Genomic DNA, 24456 nt, shown 5'->3' on the forward strand with positions numbered 1-24456 from the left:
GATATGATCAAATGAATCATGAATTAAGTGCATTAGTTAATTTATTCCAAATCATGAGTCATAAGACACATCAATCAAGCAACATATATATGCACATACATTAATATTCCATCAACATCATTTATTTCTCATGTCAAAATAATGATTTATAACTTCGTGTAAGTGTTCAGAACATTCACTCTCTCACTAAAACCTTCCTTTCCATTTTCCTGTTTTTCCTTTTTTCCCTTTTTTTTAGTACCTTTTATTTTTTCCTCTAAAACAGAAAACAATGGCAAAAAGGAAACATGCAAGACTTGCTTAGCTTCTAATCACCCATTACCAGACGTGATTGTGAGGATCATATCAAGACTTGCTTAGGTTCTAACTCTGCAATTCCAATATATGTTCCCAAAAATAAGTAGAGACATAATAGCTCATTGTCTGCATTCTCCCGAAATCAGTCTCAATGGTACATTTATTAAGCATCTATTTGATCACCATATTCATATGCGGTACTTTCTTTGATCACCTTGCGGAAATAAATTGGGCTTACAAGAATTTTTCTACAACAGTGAGCTTGGTTTTATTTGGACAAATGCTTGTTTTGCAGTTGACAAAATGCGTATCCATCTACTCTTCTTTTATCTTTCAACGTCAGTTAGGGAAAGGTAACCTGCAAGACATAGAAATATATAAACGTAAATAGTGTCTCTCCCATAGCAGCATGGTATGTCTTGGCATCTTGTCACCAACCAAAGCTATTGATGAGTTGAAACCAATATCACTGAAACCATTAATTTCATATATATTATTCTTATATTCCTAGAAAATAAAAGCCTGAATGTTAAAAGAATATATCGTTATAACACTAAATAGTTAAACGCAAGGACAATTATCTATATCCATCTGTTTAGTCAAGTTGTTGTATCGAAAGTAAAACTATATGCTAGTTAATATCGAAAGTATCCCTGGATAGGCTGGATTGAATTCTTAATACAGTAAGTACATATTATAACCAGAAAACCAGACAAACAAAATTAGTGTTGTAATTGTTAGTTTTTAAGTTCGGTAATTTGAAGTCCAAAAAGTGTAATTTCTTCTCGGTTGAAGCTTCGTTTGCAAGAGCATTCACTGGCTTCTGAACTGTAGCATTTCATAGTAAAACCCGAGAACTCCGTTTGCTAGACCATTCGAATGGATGACGTGCATAGTGAAACCCGAGAGCTTCGTTTGGTGCATGTTCGCAAGTCCATCTGAACGGGTGAAGCTGCGTCCGAACAAAATTCAATTCTATCCGAACAAAAGTATGTTGTTGCCGCATTAGGGTTTTCTAATTTTAGTGTGGATTTCTATAAAACCCTAGTAATGTTTGAACGTCACCGTTAACCGTTCAAATGCAGTTGCGGATTTTCCATAATAAGGTTTTCTATTTTAGAAAGGAAACCTAATTCTCAATTGCCTATATATAGGGTTCTACAAAGCACGATTTTTCCAAGCAATTAAGGGGAAAAATTCTATACTGTGCTAAGAGGGAATTATCTGTATTCAAAGCTTCAGAACTATTTTCTCTTAAAGTGTTGCTGTGTTTGAGAAGCTATTTTGTTCATCAACGATAAGAAGTCCATTGGAGGATCCGATAAAGGAGAATCATTTCAAGAAGATTGTTGAGCAAGGAGACAGGCGGGAAGTTTGTTGATCTTACAGAGCCTAGGATTTGAAAAGGGTTGTAAGTGTCCTTATGTCTGTAATCTGAATTTTCTTATAGTGATTTTCTGGGTTTTGCTGTCCTAGAGAAGTTTTACTTTTAAAGAGTTTTCTAAAGTATCTGTGTGATTGATTCACGGCTTTCTATTATATTTGGTAAATGTTTGCATGATTCATATTTTTAATTCCACATATTTTGTGATAAACACCTATTTACCCCGTCTAGGTGTATTTGGAGTTTGTTTTATATTTTCAGTAATGTTGCAAACTTACCCCAACTTGAGAGAAGTGCCATCGATGTGTTGGTCTTGGGGATCCGGAGGATCTGCTGAACTGCAAATATTGGTGGTCGACTCAGATGAGTGACCTTGGTCAATTACATTTGTTATAATGTTAAACTGATTCTCCATCTGCTGAAAAGAGACATTTTCAACTGTTGAGAAAGTAGGGAAACAACGAAAAAGAAAGAAATTCCTGACCTAATACCTGTTTTAGTCTCTGGTTATCCTCCATCAGTTGGCCACCCTGCATTTAAAGGGACAGCAACAAACACAACTTACAACCTCAGGCACCTACAACACATCACAAGAGAACAAAACCAACAACATAGAAACCAGCCCAAAGAGTAAAACATTTTTTAGAAATACCCCAGAACATAAAAATGTTTCTGTTAGTGAGTGAAGGGAAAAAGCCATATAGGGAACACACTGAGTATAACTTGCAAAGCAATATCTTGGAAAAGCTCGAAATATTTCTACTTCTTTTAGAAAATAACCACAAATTCCTCTTTTCCCCAAATCAGATAAATGTTAGCTTTGTGACAGTCCTTTCCCAAACCTTGAGCAAGCCACTACACATACAAAGACCTTGGCAAAAAGAAGACAAATGACTTTTTTTTTTTTTTTCTTTAAATTCTTGGATGAAAAAGCGTTAGTTTACTAACCAAACAATAAGTCTACAACACACACTCCAGACTTAACTGGAACTCGGCTGTATAATTGTTAAGTGTGGGGCAATTTGTAGAAGAAGGTTATTTTCTTGTGTTTGAAGATTTATCATGTTATCTGTATACAAAACCAAGCAGCATAAACTAGAGCCCCAAAAGCTAATTTACACAAGATTACCCTTAAGCTTTTGCCTTTGAGAGCGGTAACTCCCCACTTCATCATCTTGCCGGAGGCCAAAACCATTCTCTACCTACCTTTTAAAACACTTTCCAGGATGAATCCACTCCTCTACCCTTTTGAGACCCAAATCTCCCTCCTTATTAGCTACTTTAGCTCTGGCATTCTTACTCTCATTTACCGACCATAGAAAACAATTGAATTTCTATTCAAAAATTTAAGTAACTTTCTTTGTCTGGATGAATGTGCTCAACCAAAGGACAAAAGAATGGAGTTGTAGTCTCCCTGAAAACGCCAACTTTTTTGATAACCAAGAGTTGGTTCATTCTGTCACCTTTTCTATTAATAAAGAGAATTAGAGACTGTTAGCTTCATTGAAATCAAAGGTACCCCCACGTATCATACTGGAAGAACTCCTCCAACCAACAAAATCATTTAGCACAGACTATATAGATTCTGCAGTCTTCAAATTTGCAGCTGAGAATATAATTAAGGAGATCATCAGCGAAGCAAAGATGTGTCAGTTGCAATTTCACACATCTAGGATGAAAAGTAAACATTTTCTTAACCAAGCAGCCTCTTCCAATAATCCTGTCAATACTTCCATGGCTAAAACTAGGAGGGTAAAAGCGGGTGGTTATTAATTGCAATTAACCGCTATCCACATATGTGATTGCGGTTAATAACCACATCCGCACGCCTTAATATATATATATATGAACAAATACACCAAAACAATGCCATTTTGTTGTTTATCCGCTATATGCCATAATTTTAGCTCCAGAACTGCATCCCCCTTTTTTTCTATTAGAAAAACTCCATTTTCCATCGAAAACAGGTCCACTTTGCCATATTCACTTCAGACGCTATCAATAACCATTTTCACCAAGTGAAAAGGCAATGCCCTCCTCCACAGCATTTTCAGGTGGCTAAACAACAATTTTTTTGTTCAACTTCAATAGCTCAAAGAATGCAGAATTCTCAGCTGTCAAATAATAAACTTAATTTTAATAACATTTATTTGAGTATTTTTCAAGAAACAAACATTCGACGATGCCTAAAAATTGTTAATTACGGTTTTAAAGACATATTAGGGTTTTGACCGCATGATTAGGGTTTTACGTGCAAAGATTATGACTTTTAGTGTCTTTGTGTCTATATTAGAGTGTAATTTGCAGTGACGGTATGCAGCAATATACAGGGCATCATGGTCTGTGTATTAATTCAGTGTTTCTCTTCCCTTTTTGTGTTCTCTCTTAGTGTGCGTAGTTTTCAATTTTCAACACCAACTTAGTAGCCATCGACTTCTGATTCGTAAACTACCCTCTCCAATCTTATAGATTTCCCACAATGCTCCTTTGTATTCCATCTCCTTTATCACCTGCATCCTCCGTTTCCAGTTCTACATTCACCCTGGCCTCTCCATTCTCCAGTCAAATCCCCCGCTTCACCTTACTATTATAAGGACCCTCATCATCCCCCTTCATATTACCACACTCCCCACCTCGATCAATACCCCATTTTCCTAGTCCATTCTTCCCAAATTTACCTCATCGCTAACCAAGGATAGATGATGAATTGTTAAAAGATATTTAGTGTTAAATTAAATCATTTTTATTTCATTTTCCACTATATGATATGCTCTAATAAGTTAGTGTTAAGGGTAATAACACCCTCTAATTACCAATTAATTGGAATTGAGGCATTGTCAGTAACACTCTAAGTTAATTAAATAAATTGATTAATTTTGGGAGCTTTAGGTAAGAGAGCATGAAGGTGTTTTACATTCTATATTTTTTCAAAATTATAATAATTGCATGAAATGTTGTAAAAATTTTGCAGTTTGAAACATGACCTTCCGCTCAAAGGCACTGATCTCTTCTCGAAATCTTTCATCCTGAAAAATGTAAAAGCTTCTCATGTTAACAGAAATTTCAGTTCTCCATTATAATGCTATCAAACAGAGACAAACCTTTTCATTTGAAACGTGGCTCAAGCCTACTTGGAGAAGTTGCTCTAGTTTCTGTAGTTCTTCTATATTCAATAGTTGGAGCTCGTCTCCCTTCATCTTCCTGTAAGGTGTAATCATTTTAACATTAATTTAATGAGTAATTTGCATGTCATTATAGTAACAACTTGATAAAGCTATGTCGTTAAAATACCTCAGTTCATGAGTCTTCTCCACGATTTCATTGCTCAACAAGATGGAGCTACGGTTGTCAAGCTAAAAGGGGACAAAGAGTTGCCATTCATGAAGATTTTTAGTATATGGTCTGTATGCAAGCAATAGTTGCTAAATTATCTAGGCATTTCTTAGCTTTCATTAGAAAGATTTTTAGTAGTTTGTTCTCAGGGTTGTTCCAGAAAATGCATCTAGCTTTCATATTATGGTACCACTTTCTTTTATATGCAAGTTTCAAAATTTTCATGAAAATTTCAGATAACAGTCTAATAACAATCTTGAATCATGATTCCTTATGACAATGATACAGCTACCTGCAATAACATTTTTGTACCAATTAAGGAAATAAGACTAAAAAACTATGTAAATAATGTAAACCCATAAGTTTAGAGGTATAAATAAACAATTTGAAGAAACTTGTGAGGTTTCTATTGTTAGTCATAATATAAAATCACAAAAGGGCCAACAGCCTATGCTATGGAAGGGATTGTAAGGAAATGAAGGGAGGCCAGTTTTTTGGAAGTATCAAGTGCATATTTGTTATGCAGATGGCCTAATTATCTCCTTGATGCTTAAGAATTGAGACTATAAAGGCTTTTGTGGAAAAGATAGTAGATGGGACTCTGATGCAGTGTGACTTAGTGGGCTGCAGCGAATAACAACAGTAATGAACGGATAGGTACTTCTAGATCTTGAGACTATCAAGAGATGTTAGAAATCTTCTTCATAAAAGCTAGATACTCTCTAGGTTTTGAAGGAAACAAAGAAGAAACTCAACTCTGAGTAATTCTTAATAAACAAACTCAATAATAATCCAAATCTGCTTTTCTGGAGGGTATAAGCATGTATTTATAGCTTCAAGATTCCTAAACCTAATAAAACTATGAATTAGAATTGGAATTGTAATCCTACGATGCCCGTCCGGACAGAACAAGCCTTCCTTCCGATGGTCCTACTTAAATCCAACTACGTAACGGAAAAGGAAAACTAAACTAAGTAAAAGACTAACAAAGAAACATAAACCTAGTAAAAGACTAAAATGTAAAATAGGTGTCCAGACTGCTATCGAACGGCCAGCAAACGGATGCCTTGGGTTTTTGTATGGAGAGTCCTCTGGATGCAGGCCGTTCAGATGGCTTCCTACCCATCCGGACGGTGGTCCCTAAGGTTGTATCAACAACATTCCGATCTACACTACATCAGGCTAGGACCTGGGTTGCAGAGTTTCGTCCTCTGCGATCATATTAGAATTCTTAAATTCTATTTTTGTATTCTATTTAAACATGTTGGTTCTCTTTATTCATGGTCGGGTCATATGTGACACTTCTCATTCTGGATCAGTAGTGGACTAACATGAGCATGAATTTTGTGTTGGGATTACTAAGGATACAAGGAGATAATGATTCCATTTTAGTTGTGGTTGATTAGTTTTCGTAGATGACTCACTATAATTATTCATACTAGAAAACTTATGATGTGGTGAATGTCGCTCAATTGTATTTTCGGAATGTGTGCCAACTTTATGAATTCCATTGTTCATTGTTTCTGATCGGGAGACACTGGGTTTCTTAGCCATTTTTGGAGATGTTTGTGGAGATTGTCCATCACAAAGCTCGATTTTGGTAGTGCCTATCATCTTCAAACCAATTAGCAAACGAAGGGTGTTAACCGTTTGTTGGGAGATTTGCTTAGGTGCTTGGTTGGTGAAGATATCAAGTCATTGGATCAATAATTGTTTCAAGTTGAGTTCATTAACAATCAGTCCACAAAAAGGAACATCAGTTTTTGTCCTTTCTATATTGTCAATGGAATTAACCCTTATGGACTATTAGATTTAGCACCTATTCTTGATTTGAAGCAGGTGAATGCTAAAGTCTCTTATTACTTAGATTCAGGAAGTTCACAAGGTTGTGGCTAAGTACAAAGTAATTTCTGAACAGAAGAGATGTGCTATAGAATTTGAGGAAGGTAATTTTGTTTGGGTTGTCTTGACCCAAAACTCAGAAGATTGGAACGCTGGAGATTATTGAGAAGATCAACTCAAATGCGTACTGGTTGAAACTTCCACGCCATATCAAGACGTTCGACGTGTTCAATGTCAAAAATATTGACCCATACATAGGAGACTCATGTAATAAGCGTTCAAATTCAAGGGAAAATTCTCTCCGACTGAGAGAGGATTATGTAGATTAGATTGGATTGAATTCATGAGGAAAATAGGAGAAAATGTGCATGTTCGAACTGCTAGATGATTTTAGGACAAACTTCCAAGGAGTCTTGCTTGATGGCCACTCGCTGTCAATCCAAAAAGGTTATTCATGTGCTAGTCTTAAATAGTAGCATCCACATAATACTTTTACAATCTACCTAGCCAATGTCAGGCTTACTTTTTAGGACGTCACAATTTCCTCCGCTCAAATCCTTAACGTCCTCTTCAAGGCCGAACGTCATGTTGCAATGACTTAACACCACATGGTATTACTAATTGGCTCTGATTCTATTTGTCGGGATGTATGGAAAGCACTAGCTATATTTTGCTATTACTACAAAAAAACTAGTCAAAATTAGAATTCGAACTCCTTGAAATCACTTATAATTCATAGTCACACCTATTAAAGAACTAATGCAGCCTGGCTTGGTGGGTTGTAGCGAAGAACAACAATAAAGCAACGGATTGGTAATTCTAAATCTTGGGTCTATCAATGATCTGAGAATTCTTCTTGAAAAGTTAGACACTCTATAGATTTTTAAGAAAAAAGAGGAATAAACTCAATTATGAGTAATTCTCATTAATAAAAATCAATAATCAACATAAACTCCCTTTTCTCTGGAGGCTATAAGCATATATTTATAGCCCAAAACCTAATAAAATATGACATCAATATCCCCAAAACCCTAAACCTAATGAAATAATGAAATAAAAACTTCCAAAACTCTAACCCTAATAAAATAACAACATAAAGTCGGCTAGAAAATAAAACAAATTGACGGCACCCGTCCAGACGGGACATATGGCCATCTGGACCGCCACGACACTTGAATGACAAAAACATGAAATAATATATGGGATTGGAATACACTCTGATCTACATTAAGAACCAATTTGGAATTTAGCATCTATGTAAAACCTTTACAATCGACACATCCAATGTGGGATTAACTTTTTTAAGTGTCACAATGGTTAAATTATAGAAACTTAGGATTTTTCGTGGTAAATCCATCAACGTTATTGTTAGAAGAGTTATTAGGGTTTGTAACAGTCATTAATAGGGTTTGAGCGATGTTTTGGCCATTGTGATATTTCCCTACATCCACATAATAAGATGTGTGGTAGGCTACGTAACAAGTTGAATAGCCTCCGTCTTTTGTGCCTGAACCGTTCATGCAAACTAAAAAATGGTATCAAAGCCTTTGGGTTTAGATCCTTTTTTCTAATTGTTTCTTTTGTAGTTTTTTGTTTTCTTCGCTTGGTTAAACTTTTAGTACTTGGTGTTAGTGACTGACCCTCTGGTGGCAATGCTGCCCATGTGGGCTTCGTTTCCATAGGGGCAGTGCCCTAATAGAGCTTTAAAAGAGCTATTGGTTGTGAGTAAAAAACAAAGGGGAAACTACCTTTTGCCCCTACGAACTATAGTGCCTTGGCATTTTCTCCACATGAACTGTACTACTTTGCCCCCATGAACTACTATTTTGTGCCCAAAACCCCATTCCATCAGTCAAAGCTCTTAACTCAGACAATCAACCCGTCACTTTACCCTCATGAACTACATTGCATTGTCACTTTGACCATTTGAGTTAACGGCTTTGACTGAAGGAAGGGGGTTTTGGACACAAAATGGTAGTTCATGGGAGCTAAGTAATACAGTTGGTAGTTCATGGGGGGAAAGTGCCAAGGCATTGTAGTTTATGGGGGAAAAAGGTAGTTTCCCCTATAAAAAAAAAAAAAAAAAAAAAAAAAAAAAAAAAAAAGAATCTATGGATGAGTTTGAAAAGAAAAAAAGTTTGCCATGTGTTTTCATAGTGGTTCTCGTGGTTGTCTATCGTGTGGTGGTTGTCGACGATGTTTGTTGCTTTGTTGGTTAACGGCTGTTGTAGTCTTTGTTGGTGAATTTTTGAGTTTTCGACAGCCTTTTGGGGTATTTTCCGGCTCTACGTGATCGTCTTCAGTGAGTTTCTGGCCATTTTGTAATACTTGATGATAATTTTAAATTTTTTTCGGCAAGATTTGGTTAGTTCTAGTTCCTTGGCTATTCCCTATCTTGGATAAGGATAGCTGGAGTTGTGTTTGGATCTTCTCATTCCAGGGAAAGGATAGATGGGTTTGCTGGTATTTTGATCGGTTTAGGAGGTTCGCATTGTCTCTCATTCTGTTCAGGCCGACTTTCCTTGGTTTTTGTCCCGTCCATTATCTTTCACATTCGGTTCAAGTGGTTCTTTACTATTCATTGTGTTTCTCATCCAGTTTAGTGCATTTTAGGTTCGGTTCAATTGTTTTTCGACAGGTTCAGTGCCTTCCAAGTCAGTTCAATGCCTTACAGGTCCAGTTCAATATGGTTTCAGATCGGTTTGTTAGTTTTTTGTCCAGTTCAGTTTGATTTATAATTGGTTTAGTAGTTTTCTTCCCGTTTCGGAGGGTTTGGAGACCATTTCAGTATCTTTTACATTTGGTTTAGTCATTTTCTTTCTGATTTAGCATTGTTTAAAGCCAGTTAAGTATGTTTTTGTCTGGTTTAGTGCTGTTCTTGACCGGTTCAGTGGTGTTTTGTCCAATTTCATGCATTTAATTGCCGGTCTAGTCTTGTTTTAGCCCGGTTTGTGTTGGTTTGGGCAAGCTTCCATGGATTTTGTTGCTCGGGGGATTAGTTCCCATTGAAGTTGTCGTCATTGTTGGTTGATCACAAGAAACGTGATCGTTGTTGCTTGTCGAGATTCGACCAGTCTAGGTGTTTTATGGTAAGATTCGATAGACCTTGGTGTTTTGCGATGGTTTCCGACCAGTTCTTGGTGTTTTTTGGCCAGATTTTACTAGCCTTGGTGTTTTACGATGAGATCCGACTAGCCTTGGTGTTGTTGCAGTGAGATCCAAGCAACTTTTTGTGCTTTGCGGCAAGATTCGACCGACCTTGGTGTTTTTGTAGTGACATCCAATTGACTCTTGGTGTTTTGCAATGAGATTCGACCAATCATAATGTTTTGTGGTGGGTTTCGACTGGTTCTTGGTGTTTTCTAGTGAGATTCTACCAGCCTTTGTATTTTGCTGTTTGTTCCGACCCCCCGTTGTAGATTTCTGACATTTTTCTTTTGGCGTTGAAGCTTTTAGCGAATTTTCTTATTATTATTATTTTTTATCTATCTTTGTATTATGTGCTCCAAGTTGTTCCAACTTGAGGGGAATGTTAGAAGAGTTATTAGGATTTGTAAGAGTCATTAGGGTTTGAAGGATATTTTGCTCATTGTGATATTTCCCTACATCTATATAATAAGATGTGTAGTAGGCTACATAACAAGTTGAATATCCTCCACCTTTTGTGTCTAAAACGCTCTTGCAAACAATAACAGTTATAAAAAAGTTTTCTAATTTTCATTTTTGGGTTAGAATTATGATGAATTCATCATCTAAGTCACAATCTTCTCCTATCAATAAATAACATAATGGATCTTCGGGTTTCTTTGAGGATGTGATTAGGGGTAGGCAATTTTCATGTTGTCGTTCTGGTCGTTTGTATTGTTTAGGAGGCTGCTAGCATCTTCAAACTATTTATTAATTTATATTAATAAACATAATAAAATGGTGTTGAATAATAAACTTAATTTTAACATCTAGTTGAGTCTTTTCATTTCATATTCTCATATGTTACTAAGTGAGTTGAAGAGGTTGTGTCTTTTAGTTTTTCAAGAGTTATTTTACATAGGAGTTACATGGGAGTTATATGAGATGTAAATGAATGAAGTTAGAAGGGTCATTTGTATCCTATAAATACCCATGTAAGCAAGTTATTTTATTAAGTTGAATAAAGTTGAATATTCCTCGTCCTATTTTGTGTTATCTCTTAATGAGTGTTATTTCCAATTTTCAACAAATGGCCATTCCAACCGACGGTTTCTAGATCCTAGAGAAATGGCCACTTCAACCTTCCCATTTCAATTTCCTCACCTTTCCCAAGGCAATTTTGATAATTAGTGCATTCGCATGAAGGCATTGCTTGGATCGCAAGGTGCTTGGAAAATTGTAGAAAAAGGCTATGATGAGCCTAGTTATGAAGCTTGTCTGAGTCCTAATCAAAGAGAGTCTTTTCAAAGACTTCAAAAGAATGATCAATAAACTCTCACTCTTATTCATCAATGTTTAGATGAGGCTATGTTCGAGAAGGTGGCGAATGCAACCACCTCCAAGCAAGCATGGGAGATTCTTCTAAACTCCTATCAAGTATGTTGGGTTATGTTTTGGCTCATTCGGTTTGCATGTAAAGTTGGTGAAAATGAAGCATCTCAAAGTGTTCAGAAACAGACTCTAGAAGGCCATGTCCGGACCACCAGAAGTCAGGTCCGGACCCAGTTTCAAGAGAATTCCTATTGAAGGACCTGTCCGGACCGCCAGAAGAAGGGTCCAGACACAGAAACCAGCAAGGCTATTCTAAAGAGCAGGTCCGGACCGCCAGAAGTAGGGTCCGGACCTGATTTCCAGAAACTATTATTTGATGGGGAGGTCCGGACCACCAGAAGCTGGGTCCGGACCCCATTTCCAGAAAGCCTCGATCTTTATGAGATGTCCGGACACAAGTGTTGGAGGTCCGGACATCGCTAGGTTACGCATATGTAACCCTAGCCATGTCCGGACCCCAGATTAGCCCTGTCCGAACATGGCTGCTTTATTTTGTTTTATTCTCTATTTAAACACGATTTTGCTACATTTATATGGATGTATTTTGGAGAGCAAAATCAGAGAGCTTAGAGAGAGATATTGTTCTAGCTTATTTGAGAAGGGATTAAATACGTGAAGCCAATCGGAGTTCCGGTGAAAGGAAATCTTATAGAAAAATTGTGCCAGATGTTCTGGAAAGGGCTACTGCGGTAGAAGTCAAGTGGGTCGCTTGTCGTGTACAAGGAAGAGTAAATTGCAAAGGTTTTGTAATTCTTCTTGTATTCCTTATTCTGCTTATAGTAGATTGATTTCCTGGGTTTGGCTGCCCCAGAGAGGTTTTACATTTAGAGAGTTCTCTAAATGGTTTCCTCTTCGTAACCAAATATCTGTGTTCTTGATTTTCATTACATATCTGTATTTGGTTGATTATTTACTGTTAGGTTAGATCTTATTCTGCATAAAATTTGTGAATCACCTAGACGTTTGAATAGGTGTCATTTGGAGTCGTTTTAGAATTTTCAATTGGTATCAGAGCGGGTTCACTCTGTCAAAGGATTAAATTCCTGAGTGTGATCCTATATACTTTCTAGATGTCCCAAACTCTTGATTGTTTTGAAACTATTATGTCTTCTGATAAACAGTATTATTCTAATTATAATTCTGATAATGAAATTGATCTTCAGGAGACTTTTAATTTGTTGTTTGTGAAATTCTCTGAGCTACAAGTTATTAATTCCAAGAATCTAAAGAAACTCAGAGAGGCTAAACATGATAAAGATGAGCTAATTGGTGAATTGAATGATTCTCTTGATTTGTGTAAAACATTGAAATCTGAAAATCATGATCTTGCTAATAAAGTTGAGTCATTAGAGAATGAATTAAATGAGTCCAAAACTCTATTGGAAAAATTCTCTAATGATAATTTTGACAAAATTTTACATACCCAAAAATCTACTTGTGATAAACCTGTGATTGATTTTGACAAGATTATTGCTCATTCCTCTAACCTTGCTTCTTCTTCCAAGAAAGTTTTTGTTGAAACAGAAAACTTGGAAGAGCCATTGGATAAAGATAAGCTAATTGCTGTTCACTCCTCAAGAAGAAGAGGAAAAGAAGTCTTAAAGAAAAAGAAGAAAACAGCAATTGCGACCTCAAGAGGTAAGAAGGGTAAGAAAGGTAAGTACTCTCGTGTTGAGCACTTTTTACCTAGAGGCAACTCCAACTTTGTTTACCTTGCAAGGAACCAACCTTCTCAAAGGTTCATTCCTACATGCCACCATTGTGGGATTATTAGTCATATTAGACCAAATTGTTCTAAGTTGAAATTCCAAAGACCTTGGAATAAAAAGGCTGCTCCTAAGAAAGAAAAAGGTGGTGTAGAGTCATGTTTGTCTAGATCTAAGTATATGTATATCCCTCCTCATATGAGACAAGCTTCTCCGAAATTTGTCCATACCTGTCATCATTGTGGCAAAGTTGGTCATGTTCGACCTAACTATTTTAAGTTGAGACCTCGTGAGCATAAGAGTGAGAATTCATATTCTAGGAAAGGTTTTGAGGGGCTATGCATAATGATGAAAGGAGTGTTATCTAGGTTAGATGAGTTTGACAAGAGTCACAAATCTGTACCTAGGGTTAAGAAGGTTTGGGTTAGGAAGGTCGATACCATTCACCCATTGAGGGGGAGTGGTAGTGATCTCACCTAAATTTAGGTGAGTAAATAACATGTCTAGGAATTGTTGTTTTGCTTACTTTTGAAAATCCTAGAACATGTTTTTCTTTGCTTTGCATTTTTTTTCTTTCGCTTTCTAGTTTATGCATTGCAATTTTTTTATTACACTTTTTGTGTGAAGAGTGTATACATGTTTGTTTGGAGATTCTTGTTATGAGGCATATTCATAAAGGACTTTTCAAGAAATTCATATGTTATGATCTTTGAAAGGCTTATAGATGAGATGTTGTATGCGGACCACCAAGATTTTTGTCTACTTGCTAATCAAGTGTTCATGAATGTATTATGTCTTGTGAAGACCTAGAAGTAGTTATTAAACCAAATCATTATTTTGTAATATGACCTATAAGATGTGATGAAAGTTTAATGCTAAAGGACATTCATGTATTGCCTGTTGTAATCTCAACTCAAGCATGTTGTTTTTTCTTTATGCATTGCATTTTTGTTTGTTTTGCATTTGTTTTCATTCATGTGCATTTTTTTTGTGAAAAATTTCAGAAAGACAAAAATATGTTACTTTGATTTGTTTTCTTTTCTTTCTTTTGTCTTATGCACCTAGATAGTCCATTAATTTCTTATGTTGCTTTTTATGGATTTAATTCCTTGCATCTTGGAATGTTCTTAATATGCATGAGATGAAAATTTGTGTCAATGGACTTGTGTTTGTGGTTACCTAAAGCCTAAGCTTATGTGGTACATTTTGCCTATGCTTTATCTCTTGTGCACATTTAAGCTTAAATTGAGGTTTTGTTTCACTTTATTTGTGAGGTCTGTTAGGTAACCATATGAGGTTTTTGACTAGTCATATTTTTCAAATTGACCATATGCTAGTTGAACCTAGGGCTTAAAAATTCCTGCTTTCTCTTTTGTGATAAGCACCAAAAGTTTAAGGACACTTTCTCAAAGAGAAAAATAAACAAAATTGTGAAACAAATAAAATCTAAAGATCATATTCCAAAAGGAATTTATTTCACTGTGTCAAACTTGTGCAAAATGTTTTACAAAGAGAAATGTATAGGATGAGAGTGGCTAGGCCCTAGTATGATAAGGTTTGACTTTTGATTTGATATACTTGTCAAAACCTCATGGTGGTGAAACTTTCTCCTCATTTTGTAAGTTGAAATTTTTTCTCTTTGGATGGCTTACCCACACACCACACAAGCATGGGTTGAATGGAACATTTTCTTGGCTTGGGTTAATCAATATAAGTTTCTAGCCATTTCTAGTCTCATGTATGTTTTGCATATTTGGAGCATGTTTGGGATATTCATTGTGCAATACATGAGTCATTGATGTGTTATCATTTGTGTTCATTTGACTTTTGAGGGGGAGAAACATGTTTTGCATTTTTTACCTTCTTGTTGATTGAGTCATATGTTGAGGGGGAGTTTTTTTTGGTGATGTGTGTTCATGATCTTGCATTCTATGTCGTTTTTTTTATCATGAGTTTTATTTCTGTATTTCTGTTCCACATATGCCTTGATGTATTTTGTGAAGTGTTTCAGGAAATATGAAAACCTTTTGTCATTCTGTGACAAAAAGGGGGAGTAAATATGGGGAGATGATGGGATTGGCTCGGCATTTTGGTTTTGTCACTGAATTGCCAAAGGGGGAGTTTGTTAGTTCTTGTATTGGCTTAATTCAGTTTCAAAATGTAGAAGCTACTGTTCATAGGCTCAAACACTGATATAAAATACTCATAATCCAATCTCCACCGTTCATAATGTAGATTCATGTGTCATGAACGTTCCTGCAAAATTTTAGCTCAATCGGACCACAAACGCACATCGATCGGAGCTGTTGATCAAGACTGGACAACATTTCCAGTCTATTTAAACATCCAAGTCTTGTGTCCGGACAGGCCATATAAAATGGCTTGCTGGAAATCGGGTCCGGACCCCAGATTAGCCCTGTCCGGACATGGCTGCCGATTTGTTAGTTTATTTTCTATTTAAACAATCTGTTTTGCCTATTATACATACGTATTTTGAGAGCAAAAACAGAGAGCTTAGAGAGAGATATTGTTCTAGTTTATGTGAGTAAAGATTAAATACGTGAAGCCAATCGGAGTTCCGGTGAAAGGAAATCTTATAGAAGAATTGTGCCAGATGTTCTGGAAAGGGCTACTGCGGTAGAAGTCAAGTGGGTCGCTTGTCGTGTACAAGGAAGAGTAGATTGCAAAAGTTTTGTAATTCTTCTTGTATTCCTTATTCTTCTTATAGTGGATTGATTTCCTGGGTTTGGCTGCCCCGGAGAGGTTTTACATTTAGAGAGTTCTCTAAATGGTTTCCTCTTCGTAACCAAATATCCGTGTTCTTGTTTTTCATTACATATCTGAATTTGGTTGATTATTAATTGTTAGGTCAGATCTTATTCCGCTTAATATTTGTGAATCACCTAGACATTTGAATAGGTGTCGTTTGGAGTCGTTTTAGAATTTTCAAAGTAGTTGATAAAGTGAAGAAAGTTTACCTTCAAACATTAAGAGACGAATTTGAAGTTTTGGGAATGAAAGAATCTGAGTCAATTACGGATTATTTTTCAAGGGTGTTGGCCATAGTAAATCAAATGAAGAGATATGGAGAAAAATTGAAAGATGTTCGAGTCATTGAGAAAATCCTCCATTCCTTGCAACAAAAATTTGACTATACCGTTGTAGCTATTGAAGAGTCAAAAGATTTAGAAACCATGAGTATTGATCAACTTATGGGATCTCTTCAAGCCAATGAAGAAAGGCTCAACAAGAAGAAGAAATAGCCATTGGATCAAGTTCTAGCTACAAAACTCTTTTTCAAAGAGAAGGAAAAAGAGCAAGAAAGGATGTCTTCTATTAATCAACCAGATAACTTTGCGAATGATGTCTTATCACCAAACAATTTCGGAAAAGCTTTCCAAAAGAATCTACTACAAGAGCAAATGAGCCGCTTTAACTTGTTCATGCGGATGTTTGTGGTCCAATTAAGCCATCTTCATTTGGTAAAAATCATTACTTCCTTCTTTTCATTGATGATTTTAGTCGAAAGACTTGGGTCTATTTTTTAAAGGAAAAATCTCAAGTGTTTAAAGTTTTCGAAAAATTCAAAGCCTTTGTGGAAAGACAAAGTGGCTATTGTATTAAATCTTTGAGATCTGATAGAGGAGGCGAATTCACATCTAATGAATTTAAAGAATTTTGTGAAGAAAATGGAATTCATCGCCCTTTAACAGTTCTAAGATCGCCACAACAAAATGGTGTTGTTGAAAGAAAGAATAGGGCAATTCTCAATATGGCTCGAAGCATGTTGAAGACAAAAAGAATGCCTAAAGAGTTTTGGGCGGAAGCTGTTAATTGTGTCGTATATCTATCAAATCGTTGTCCTACAAGAAGCCTATGGAACAAAACACCACAAGAAGCATGGAGCGGAAAAAAGCCAAGTGTTTCTCATTTGCGAGTTTTTGGAAGCATTGGCTAGACACACGTACCGGATCAAAAGAGGTCCAAGTTTGATGATAAAAGCAAAAGATAAATCTTCATTGGCTATGACTCAAGTTCTAAAGGCTACAAGCTTTACAATCCAAATTCCGGCAAAGTTGAAATTAGTAGAGATGTAGAGTTTGATGAAAAAGGATTTTGGGATTGGAGCAGTCAAGAGGAAGAAAAATATGAATTCTTCCCATTTCTTGAAGAAGAAGAAGAGTCAAGAAACGAAGAGCCCACTACACCTTCTCCATCTCCAACAAATTCTAGTACACCGTTGTCATCATCTTCAAGAGGGAGTTCAAGTGAAATGCCACCACATATGAGAAGTCTTCAAGAACTCTACGAGGTAGCCGAGAATTTAAATGATGATCTAACTCTCTTTTGTCATTTTGCGGATTGTGAGCCAATGGGTTTTGAAGAAGCGGTAAAAGATGAAAAATTGAGAAATGTCATGGTTGAGGAAATCAAAGTAATTGAAAAGATCAACACATGGGAGTTGGCGACTATTCCAAAAGAACAAAAACCCATTGGACAGAAATGGGTGGTCAAGGCAAAGAAGAATGAAGAAGAAGAAAGAGTGGATCCAACATTCTTCAAGAGTTTAGTTGGAAGTTTGAGATATTTGACATGCACAAGACCGGATATTCTCTATGGAGTTGGGCTTATTAGTCACTATATGGAGTCACCTACCTCATTTCAAGGTGAGGGGCGTGTTGAATAATAAACTTAATTTTAACATTGAGTTGAGTCATTTCATTTCATATTCTCATATGTTATTAAGTGTCTTTTCATTTCATATTCTCATATGTTACTAAGTGAATTAAAGAGGTTGTGTCTTTTAGTCTTTCAAGAATTATTTTACATAGGAGTTAAATGAGAGTTATATGAGATGTTAATGAATTAAGTTATTGTGAAAAGGTTAGAAGGGTCATTTGTATCCTATAAAAACCCATGTAAGTAAGTTATTTTATTAAGTTGAATAAAGTTGAATATTCCTCTTCCTATTTTGTGTTATCTCTTAGTGAGTGCTATTTCCAATTTTCAACAAATGGCCATTCCATCCTAGCTATAACATCAAACGCTACATTATTCACCTGCTAAAAAGTATATCTAACCTGCAGCTCCAAAGATGGTTCATCCAATTTGTTGAGTTTATTTGATTCCAGATTTTGTCTTTCAATTACCTGCGGCACACTTCAAACAACAATCGAATAGTGATTCAGTTCCTTCTTCCTTTGTTTTCCTTAAAAGAGGATATATTGTTCTAGGTGGAAAGATGCCAAAAGAAGACATCAATCTTGCCAAGAATAAAATGAAAGTATAGAAGTAGTTCTAAAATATACTACACTTTCTTAATTTTTTTAGATACTTAATGTTTTTCACATGAGAGATATTTATCTTCTACATTTTTAGAAAGATTAAAGAGAAGAAACTTCGGGCTGGTGACTGAAGATGTATATCTTATATTGACATATTTGCTGTTGTCTCCTAGCCAACTATGTATTCAACTAAAATGTGAAGTTATACCGATTGATACAGAAGATACATTGACTTCTAACTTGATTATTTCATAAACTTACAATTAGTAAACATCACATGACTTTGACTTTAGAGTTGGTGCTAATTACTGAAAAATGTTAATTAAAAGCTACAAAGCAACGTGGTACAATAGTTTTCCATGATAGTTCATGAAACCCTTCAAATTTATCAATATCGACATCCCCACTTATCTGCTTCTTGATCTATGATTAATGTTGCTAAATTGATAGTATACCTTTGAAAAGCTTAAAATCATGCTTAACAAATACAATCAAAGATAAGTTTATAGAAGTTCCATTAACACAATTAGAATAAAAAACATGCACGGACAAGACACTTGCAAGTATGTGGCATTGACAGCAAAAAGTCACAATAAAGTATTAATTTGTATATTCCTAAACATTAGCAAGGCTACAACAAACTTTTCTTTTTTCTATTCCTCAATGTACGTGTGACCATTTGAGCAGAGAAGAAGAAACTTAAAGGGAAAATAAAAGTAGATCCAATGGGCTATAACACTTGTCATCTCATGACTTGTTCTAGGTTACCATTAATAACAATTTATTCTACTAAAAAATTTTAATTGCACTATAATATTCATTTTGGTAAATCAAAGCTCCTGCATTTGACCCGTTCGTGAAATATCTATAGTGAAATTAAAGTCATCTAAAATTTAGTCACTTAATTTCACGATTTCTTAATCCTCTCGATTTAATCTTTTGACTATTCTTGTATTCTTGAAATCATATTTCAATGAGTACATTTTATTTTAGTAATTGCTTACTAAAATACTCAAGCTTGAGATTTAAAATAATGGGGAAAATCCACATACTCCCTTCAACTTATTACCCAATTGACAATTTCCTCCCTCAAACTTTTAATTCTAACATTGTCTCCCCAAACTACAAAAAATTGCCAATATCCCCCCTAATGACAAAAATACTATTAATATATATATATATATATATTTTTTTAAAAAAAAAGAAATCTCAAACTACAAATTAAAAAAAAAAAAATGAAAACAAGAGAGTGGAATTAAAAAGAAAAAAAAAAGCATTTTTGTAAAAGAAAATAAATTTTTCTTCCTTCTTTTTGTTTTGTTTTTTTCCTCCAATTTATAAGGTGTTTTTTTTTTTGTCTTATTAACGAAAATTTATGGTCATTTTTGTCTTTTTACTAGCCTTGTAAGGGACATTGTCAATTTTTTGGTAGTTTTGGGGGGGCTGACTATGTTAGGAAATTAATCCTACCCAAGATCCGTGAAATGCGAAAAATAAGAAGTACGCAGAATAATAAAGATAAGGCAATTAAATCACATATGACACCAAGATTTAAGTCATTCGGCTTAACAAGCCTACATCCACTGGCGGAGACAACCCGAAGAAAATTCAGTATCAAAAGATGAGTACAAGAGAATAACAGGGCGAGAAAACCACTCAAACCCAAAGCCCCAAATACACCACATTCTCACTTTGCTCAAAGAAGAATAATAAAAAAAGGGAAAAACTCTCTCTTTGATGCTCTCACTTTTTCTCTCTATTGTTGCCACACCAAAACACAAAGCAAATATTACGTTTTCTCTATGAACAAACCCTTTTATAGGACATAAAAGTCGGCTAAATCAAGGCTCCAACTCCAATTCGTAGAAGGACTTCAAGTCCAATTCATGCTATGAAAGGAAAGCTAATTCAAAGAGCAATTGGGAATAAAAAACATGAGCCAAAAGAATCCTCCTTTAACGATGTGGATCCCACTCCAAGACTTGTAAAATCAAGCCACACGTTAACAATCTCCCACTTGACTTGAATCCACCAAGTGGTAAAGCAGTGAATCTCCTTTGGATGTCTCCTCCACCTGTCCTCAAGCTTGAAAACCAGCTTCAGTTTCTCAATAGCGACTCCTTTTGTCAACATGTCTGCCAGAGTCTCAGTTCCACGAATCTTCTCAAGTAACAATTATCCACTTGCAAAAAGAGATCGAATGAAGTGATACCTTAAATGTATATGCTTTGTTCTTGAATGATACGCCGGGCTCTTTGCAAGAGAAATGGCACTTTGACTATCATTGTGTAGAACGCCGTTCTCATTCTTCTTTCCCAACTCATCCAAAAAACACTATAGCCAAACCATCTCATTTCCAGCTTTTGTCACGGCCACATACTCTGCCTCTATAGTGGAAAAGGCTACAATTTTCTGAAACCTTGAGGTCCAACACAATCTCAGTATCTCCAAGAGTATATACAAACCCAGTAGTACTTTTCCTGCTATCAGCATCACCCGCTAGATCAGCATCCACGTAGCCCTGCAGCTTCAAAGCTACACCTATGAAGCAAAGGGACATATATGAAGTTCCTCTCAGATATCGCAAAATCCACTTGACTCTCCTAATGCTGCTTCCCTAGATTACTCATGTACCTACTCACAACTCCCGCTGCATGTGCAATATCCAGTCTAGTACAGATCATTGCATACATCAAACTTCCGATAGCTAAGTCGTAAGGCACCTTGCTCATGTATGCTTTCTCTTGATCCGTCTTTGATGATTGATCCTTGGTCAATCTAAAGTGACTCCCTAAGGGTGTACTCACTGACTTAGCTCCATCCATACTAAATCTGCTAAGAATCTTCTTCACATACTCTATCTGTGAAATCTTCAGTGAACTATTGGCCATGTCCCTTGATTCTCATCCCAAGGATTTGTTTAGTAGCACCAGAATCCTTCATTGCAAACTGCTTTGATAGCTGGTTCTTCAACTTGTTGATGTCTTCCATACTAGCCCCTGCAATGAGCATAACATCTACGTATAAGAGTAGAATAATGTAAAAGGACTAATTGATGCTCCCAATTAGGAGAATTGGAAGCATCAATTAGTCTCTCTTTGATGCTCCCCAAAGGACTCTCTTACACTGTAAGGGAAAAACTCTCTCTTTGATGCTCCCAATTAAAAACTCTCTCTGATGCTCCCAATTCTCACGGGTTTTGGGTAATAGGATTAATTTCCTAATAACTGGTATCAGAGCCAAGTTTAGTTTCCTGGGATGGGTGTCTAGAACACATATGGTTTGGAGTTGTGCCATCTCCCGGAACTTTTGTACGTGTGATGCTTTTGGAAATGTGTTGTTACCATGCACAACAATGATGAATAATATGGAATCGAAATGAGAGAGATCAAGAAAGTGTCAAGACACAGATTTATGTGGTTCGGCAATATGCCTACGTCCACAGGAGAGAGTGTGGCTATATTTTACTATTCAATGATTTAGTGTTACAACATAACATATTTATAGGAAAACCCTAATTATAAGTGTTTTGGAAAACTCCAAAATACCCTCAATAACTTATTTGTCCACAGGCCCACATAAACTAATTACACCAAATAGGCCAGTAGTATAATATGAGCCACTTGTTCCAACAATCTCCACATTGGCGAGTATTCACCTCTTTGAAGATAATCAAGTATTGGGCCTCCACCTAGAACTAATAGGTTTGGGGATGCCGCCTTCTCTCCTCTCCTTTCTAGCACCTAGAGACATTTGTCAAGTCCAAGTAATGCTTGAACTTGTCTGCGGTAAAAGGCTTCGTCAACATGTCTGCTGCATTCTCAGAAGTGTGAATCTTTTCAAGTAACAATTCACCTGTAGCAACCAATTCTCTAATCTTGTGAAACCTCACATCAATGTGCTTGGTTCTTGCATGATACACCTGGTTCTTTGCCAAGTAAATGGCACTCTGACTGTCACAATACAACAGATTTCCACCTTGTTGAATACCTAGCTCCCTGACCAACCCTATAAGCCACAAAGCTTCCTTTGCAGCGTCAGCTGTTGCCATGTACTCTGCCTCAGTCATGGATATCGCAACCGTGGACTGGATCATAGACCTCCAACATATGGGTCCTCCTACAAGAGTGAACACATAACCTGTCATCGACCTCTTGTCATCCAAATCTCCTGCATAATATGCATCTACATATCCGACGACTGACAAATCACTTTTCCGTCTGACAAAAGTGATGCCATACTCTGTAGTACCTTTCAAGTATCTAAAAATCCATTTGACTACATTCCAGTGCTGTCTCCCTAGATTCGCCATGTACTTGCTCACCATACTGACTGCATTGGCCAAATCTGGCCTAGTACATACCATAGCATACATCAGACACCCCACTGCACTAGCATTTGGGACCTTAGACATGTCTTCAGTTTCTTCAACTGTCTTTGGACACTGTGAGGTAGACAAACGGAAATGATTCACCAAATGTGTACTCACCGGTTTCGTATTCTCCATGCTAAACCTCTCCAACATCACCATCACATAGCCGGCCTGAATAGCCACAATCTCTTGGCATCCCTGTCCCTGCAAATCTCCATTCCAAGAATCTTCTTGGCTGCACCCAAATCCTTTATCTAAAATTCTCTACTCAACAAAACTTTCAATTTGTTGACCTCCACGATACTCTTAGTTGCATTAAGCATATCATCCACGTACAGTAACAGAAAAATAAATGAGTCATCATCAAGGCTGCCACATACACACAACAGTCATACTCATATCTTCTGTAGCCAATTCTAATCATTTAGGAGTCAAACCGCTTATACCACCGGCTTAGAGACTGCTTCAGCCCATAAAGTGACTTCTTCAATTTACAGACTAAGTGCTCCTGTCCAGGTTGACTGAACCCTTCTGGCTGCTCCACGTAAATTTGCTCCTCCAACTCACCATGGTGAAAAGTTGTCTTCACATCCATTTGCTCAAATGTCATGTCATAATGAGCTACCAACGCCAATACCGCTCTGATGGAAGTATGTCTGACCAATGGGAAAAATATTTTCTCATAATCAACCCCTTTCTACTGTGAATAACCCTTTGCTACTATGCAAAGCTTGTACTTTTCCCCCATTTTTCTTGAACACCTATTTACACCTTATCGCCCTCTTCCTCTCTAGAAGCTCCACCAAATCCCACGTCTGGTTTTTATACAGAGATTCCATCTCTTCTGCCATAGCATCCACCCATCTACTCTTCTCTTGGCTATTGACATCCTCTTGAAAAGTAGTAGGATCCCCGCTTCTGATCACAAGAGTATAAGAAACCATGTCTTCAAAACTGTACCTGGTTGGTGGCCTGATAGTGTGTCTAGGCCTATCTGTGGCTATAGTATGATGCTCCTTAACTCCTGAAGTAGAAGCCTCTGTACCCTGAGAAGTGTTCTCCTGCACATGAGTCTCTAACTCCACCTGCACCACCTGCTTATCACCGCTACTGCTTTTTGGCACCTGCTGCTTTTTACCCTGAGTACTCTTCAACATGGAATTTTCATCAAATACCACGTCTCTACTAGTCACCACCTTGTTTGCCTTCAGAACCCAAAACTTGTAACCCTTAACCCCTTTCCTATATGCAAGAAAGATACACTGTCTAGACTTTGGATTAAGCTTCGATCATTCTTCGCTAGGTATGTGCACATAGGCTGGACAACCAAATACTCTCAAGCCAGAGTAATTTACCTCATTACCTGTCCACACCTCCTCTGCAACCTTCCCATCTAGTGCTACCCTCGGTGACCTATTGATCAAGTAGCATGTCATACTCACTGCATCTGTCCAGAAAATCTTTACAAGTTCAGCATTCAACCTGAGACATCGTGCTCTCTCTGCAATAGACTTGTTACTCCTTTCCGCCACACCATTTTGTTGTGGTGTCTCATGTACTGTAAAATGTCTCTTTACACCATGTTGCTCACAAAAATCTCTGGACTTGTCTTTTGTGTACTCAGTTCCATTATCTATCCTAAGGCATTTAACCTTCTTCCCAATCTGGTTCTCCACTTCAGCTTTCCACAAATTGAACTTGGCAAACGTCTTTTATTTG

General features: G+C 36.6%; 1 protein-coding gene across 5 annotated transcripts in view; it reads right to left on the reverse strand.

Annotated features, from left to right (window-relative positions):
* Positions 1-395: 395 nt before the first annotated feature.
* Positions 396-24456, reverse strand: part of LOC132177027 (MADS-box protein JOINTLESS-like) — a 44265-nt gene continuing 20204 nt past the window's right edge. For 2 of the 5 annotated variants that reach the window (XM_059589225.1, XM_059589224.1), the window contains 7 exons: positions 18162-18240; positions 4973-5034; positions 4783-4882; positions 4666-4707; positions 2173-2211; positions 1960-2099; positions 1062-1249 (listed from right to left, as the gene is read on the reverse strand). In XM_059589225.1, the coding sequence (XP_059445208.1) occupies positions 1111-1249; positions 1960-2099; positions 2173-2211; positions 4666-4707; positions 4783-4882; positions 4973-5034; positions 18162-18240 (601 nt within the window). In that variant the 3' untranslated portion in view covers positions 1062-1110. Of the gene's footprint in view, positions 656-1061; positions 1250-1959; positions 2100-2172; positions 2212-4665; positions 4708-4782; positions 4883-4972; positions 5035-18161; positions 18241-24456 lie in introns of those variants that run through there. The other 3 variants (XM_059589228.1, XM_059589227.1, XM_059589226.1) reach the window with 3 other exon arrangements.

This window comes from Corylus avellana, chromosome ca4 (assembly GCF_901000735.1).
Source record: "Corylus avellana chromosome ca4, CavTom2PMs-1.0".
In the NCBI taxonomy this organism is placed as follows: domain Eukaryota; kingdom Viridiplantae; phylum Streptophyta; class Magnoliopsida; order Fagales; family Betulaceae; genus Corylus; species Corylus avellana.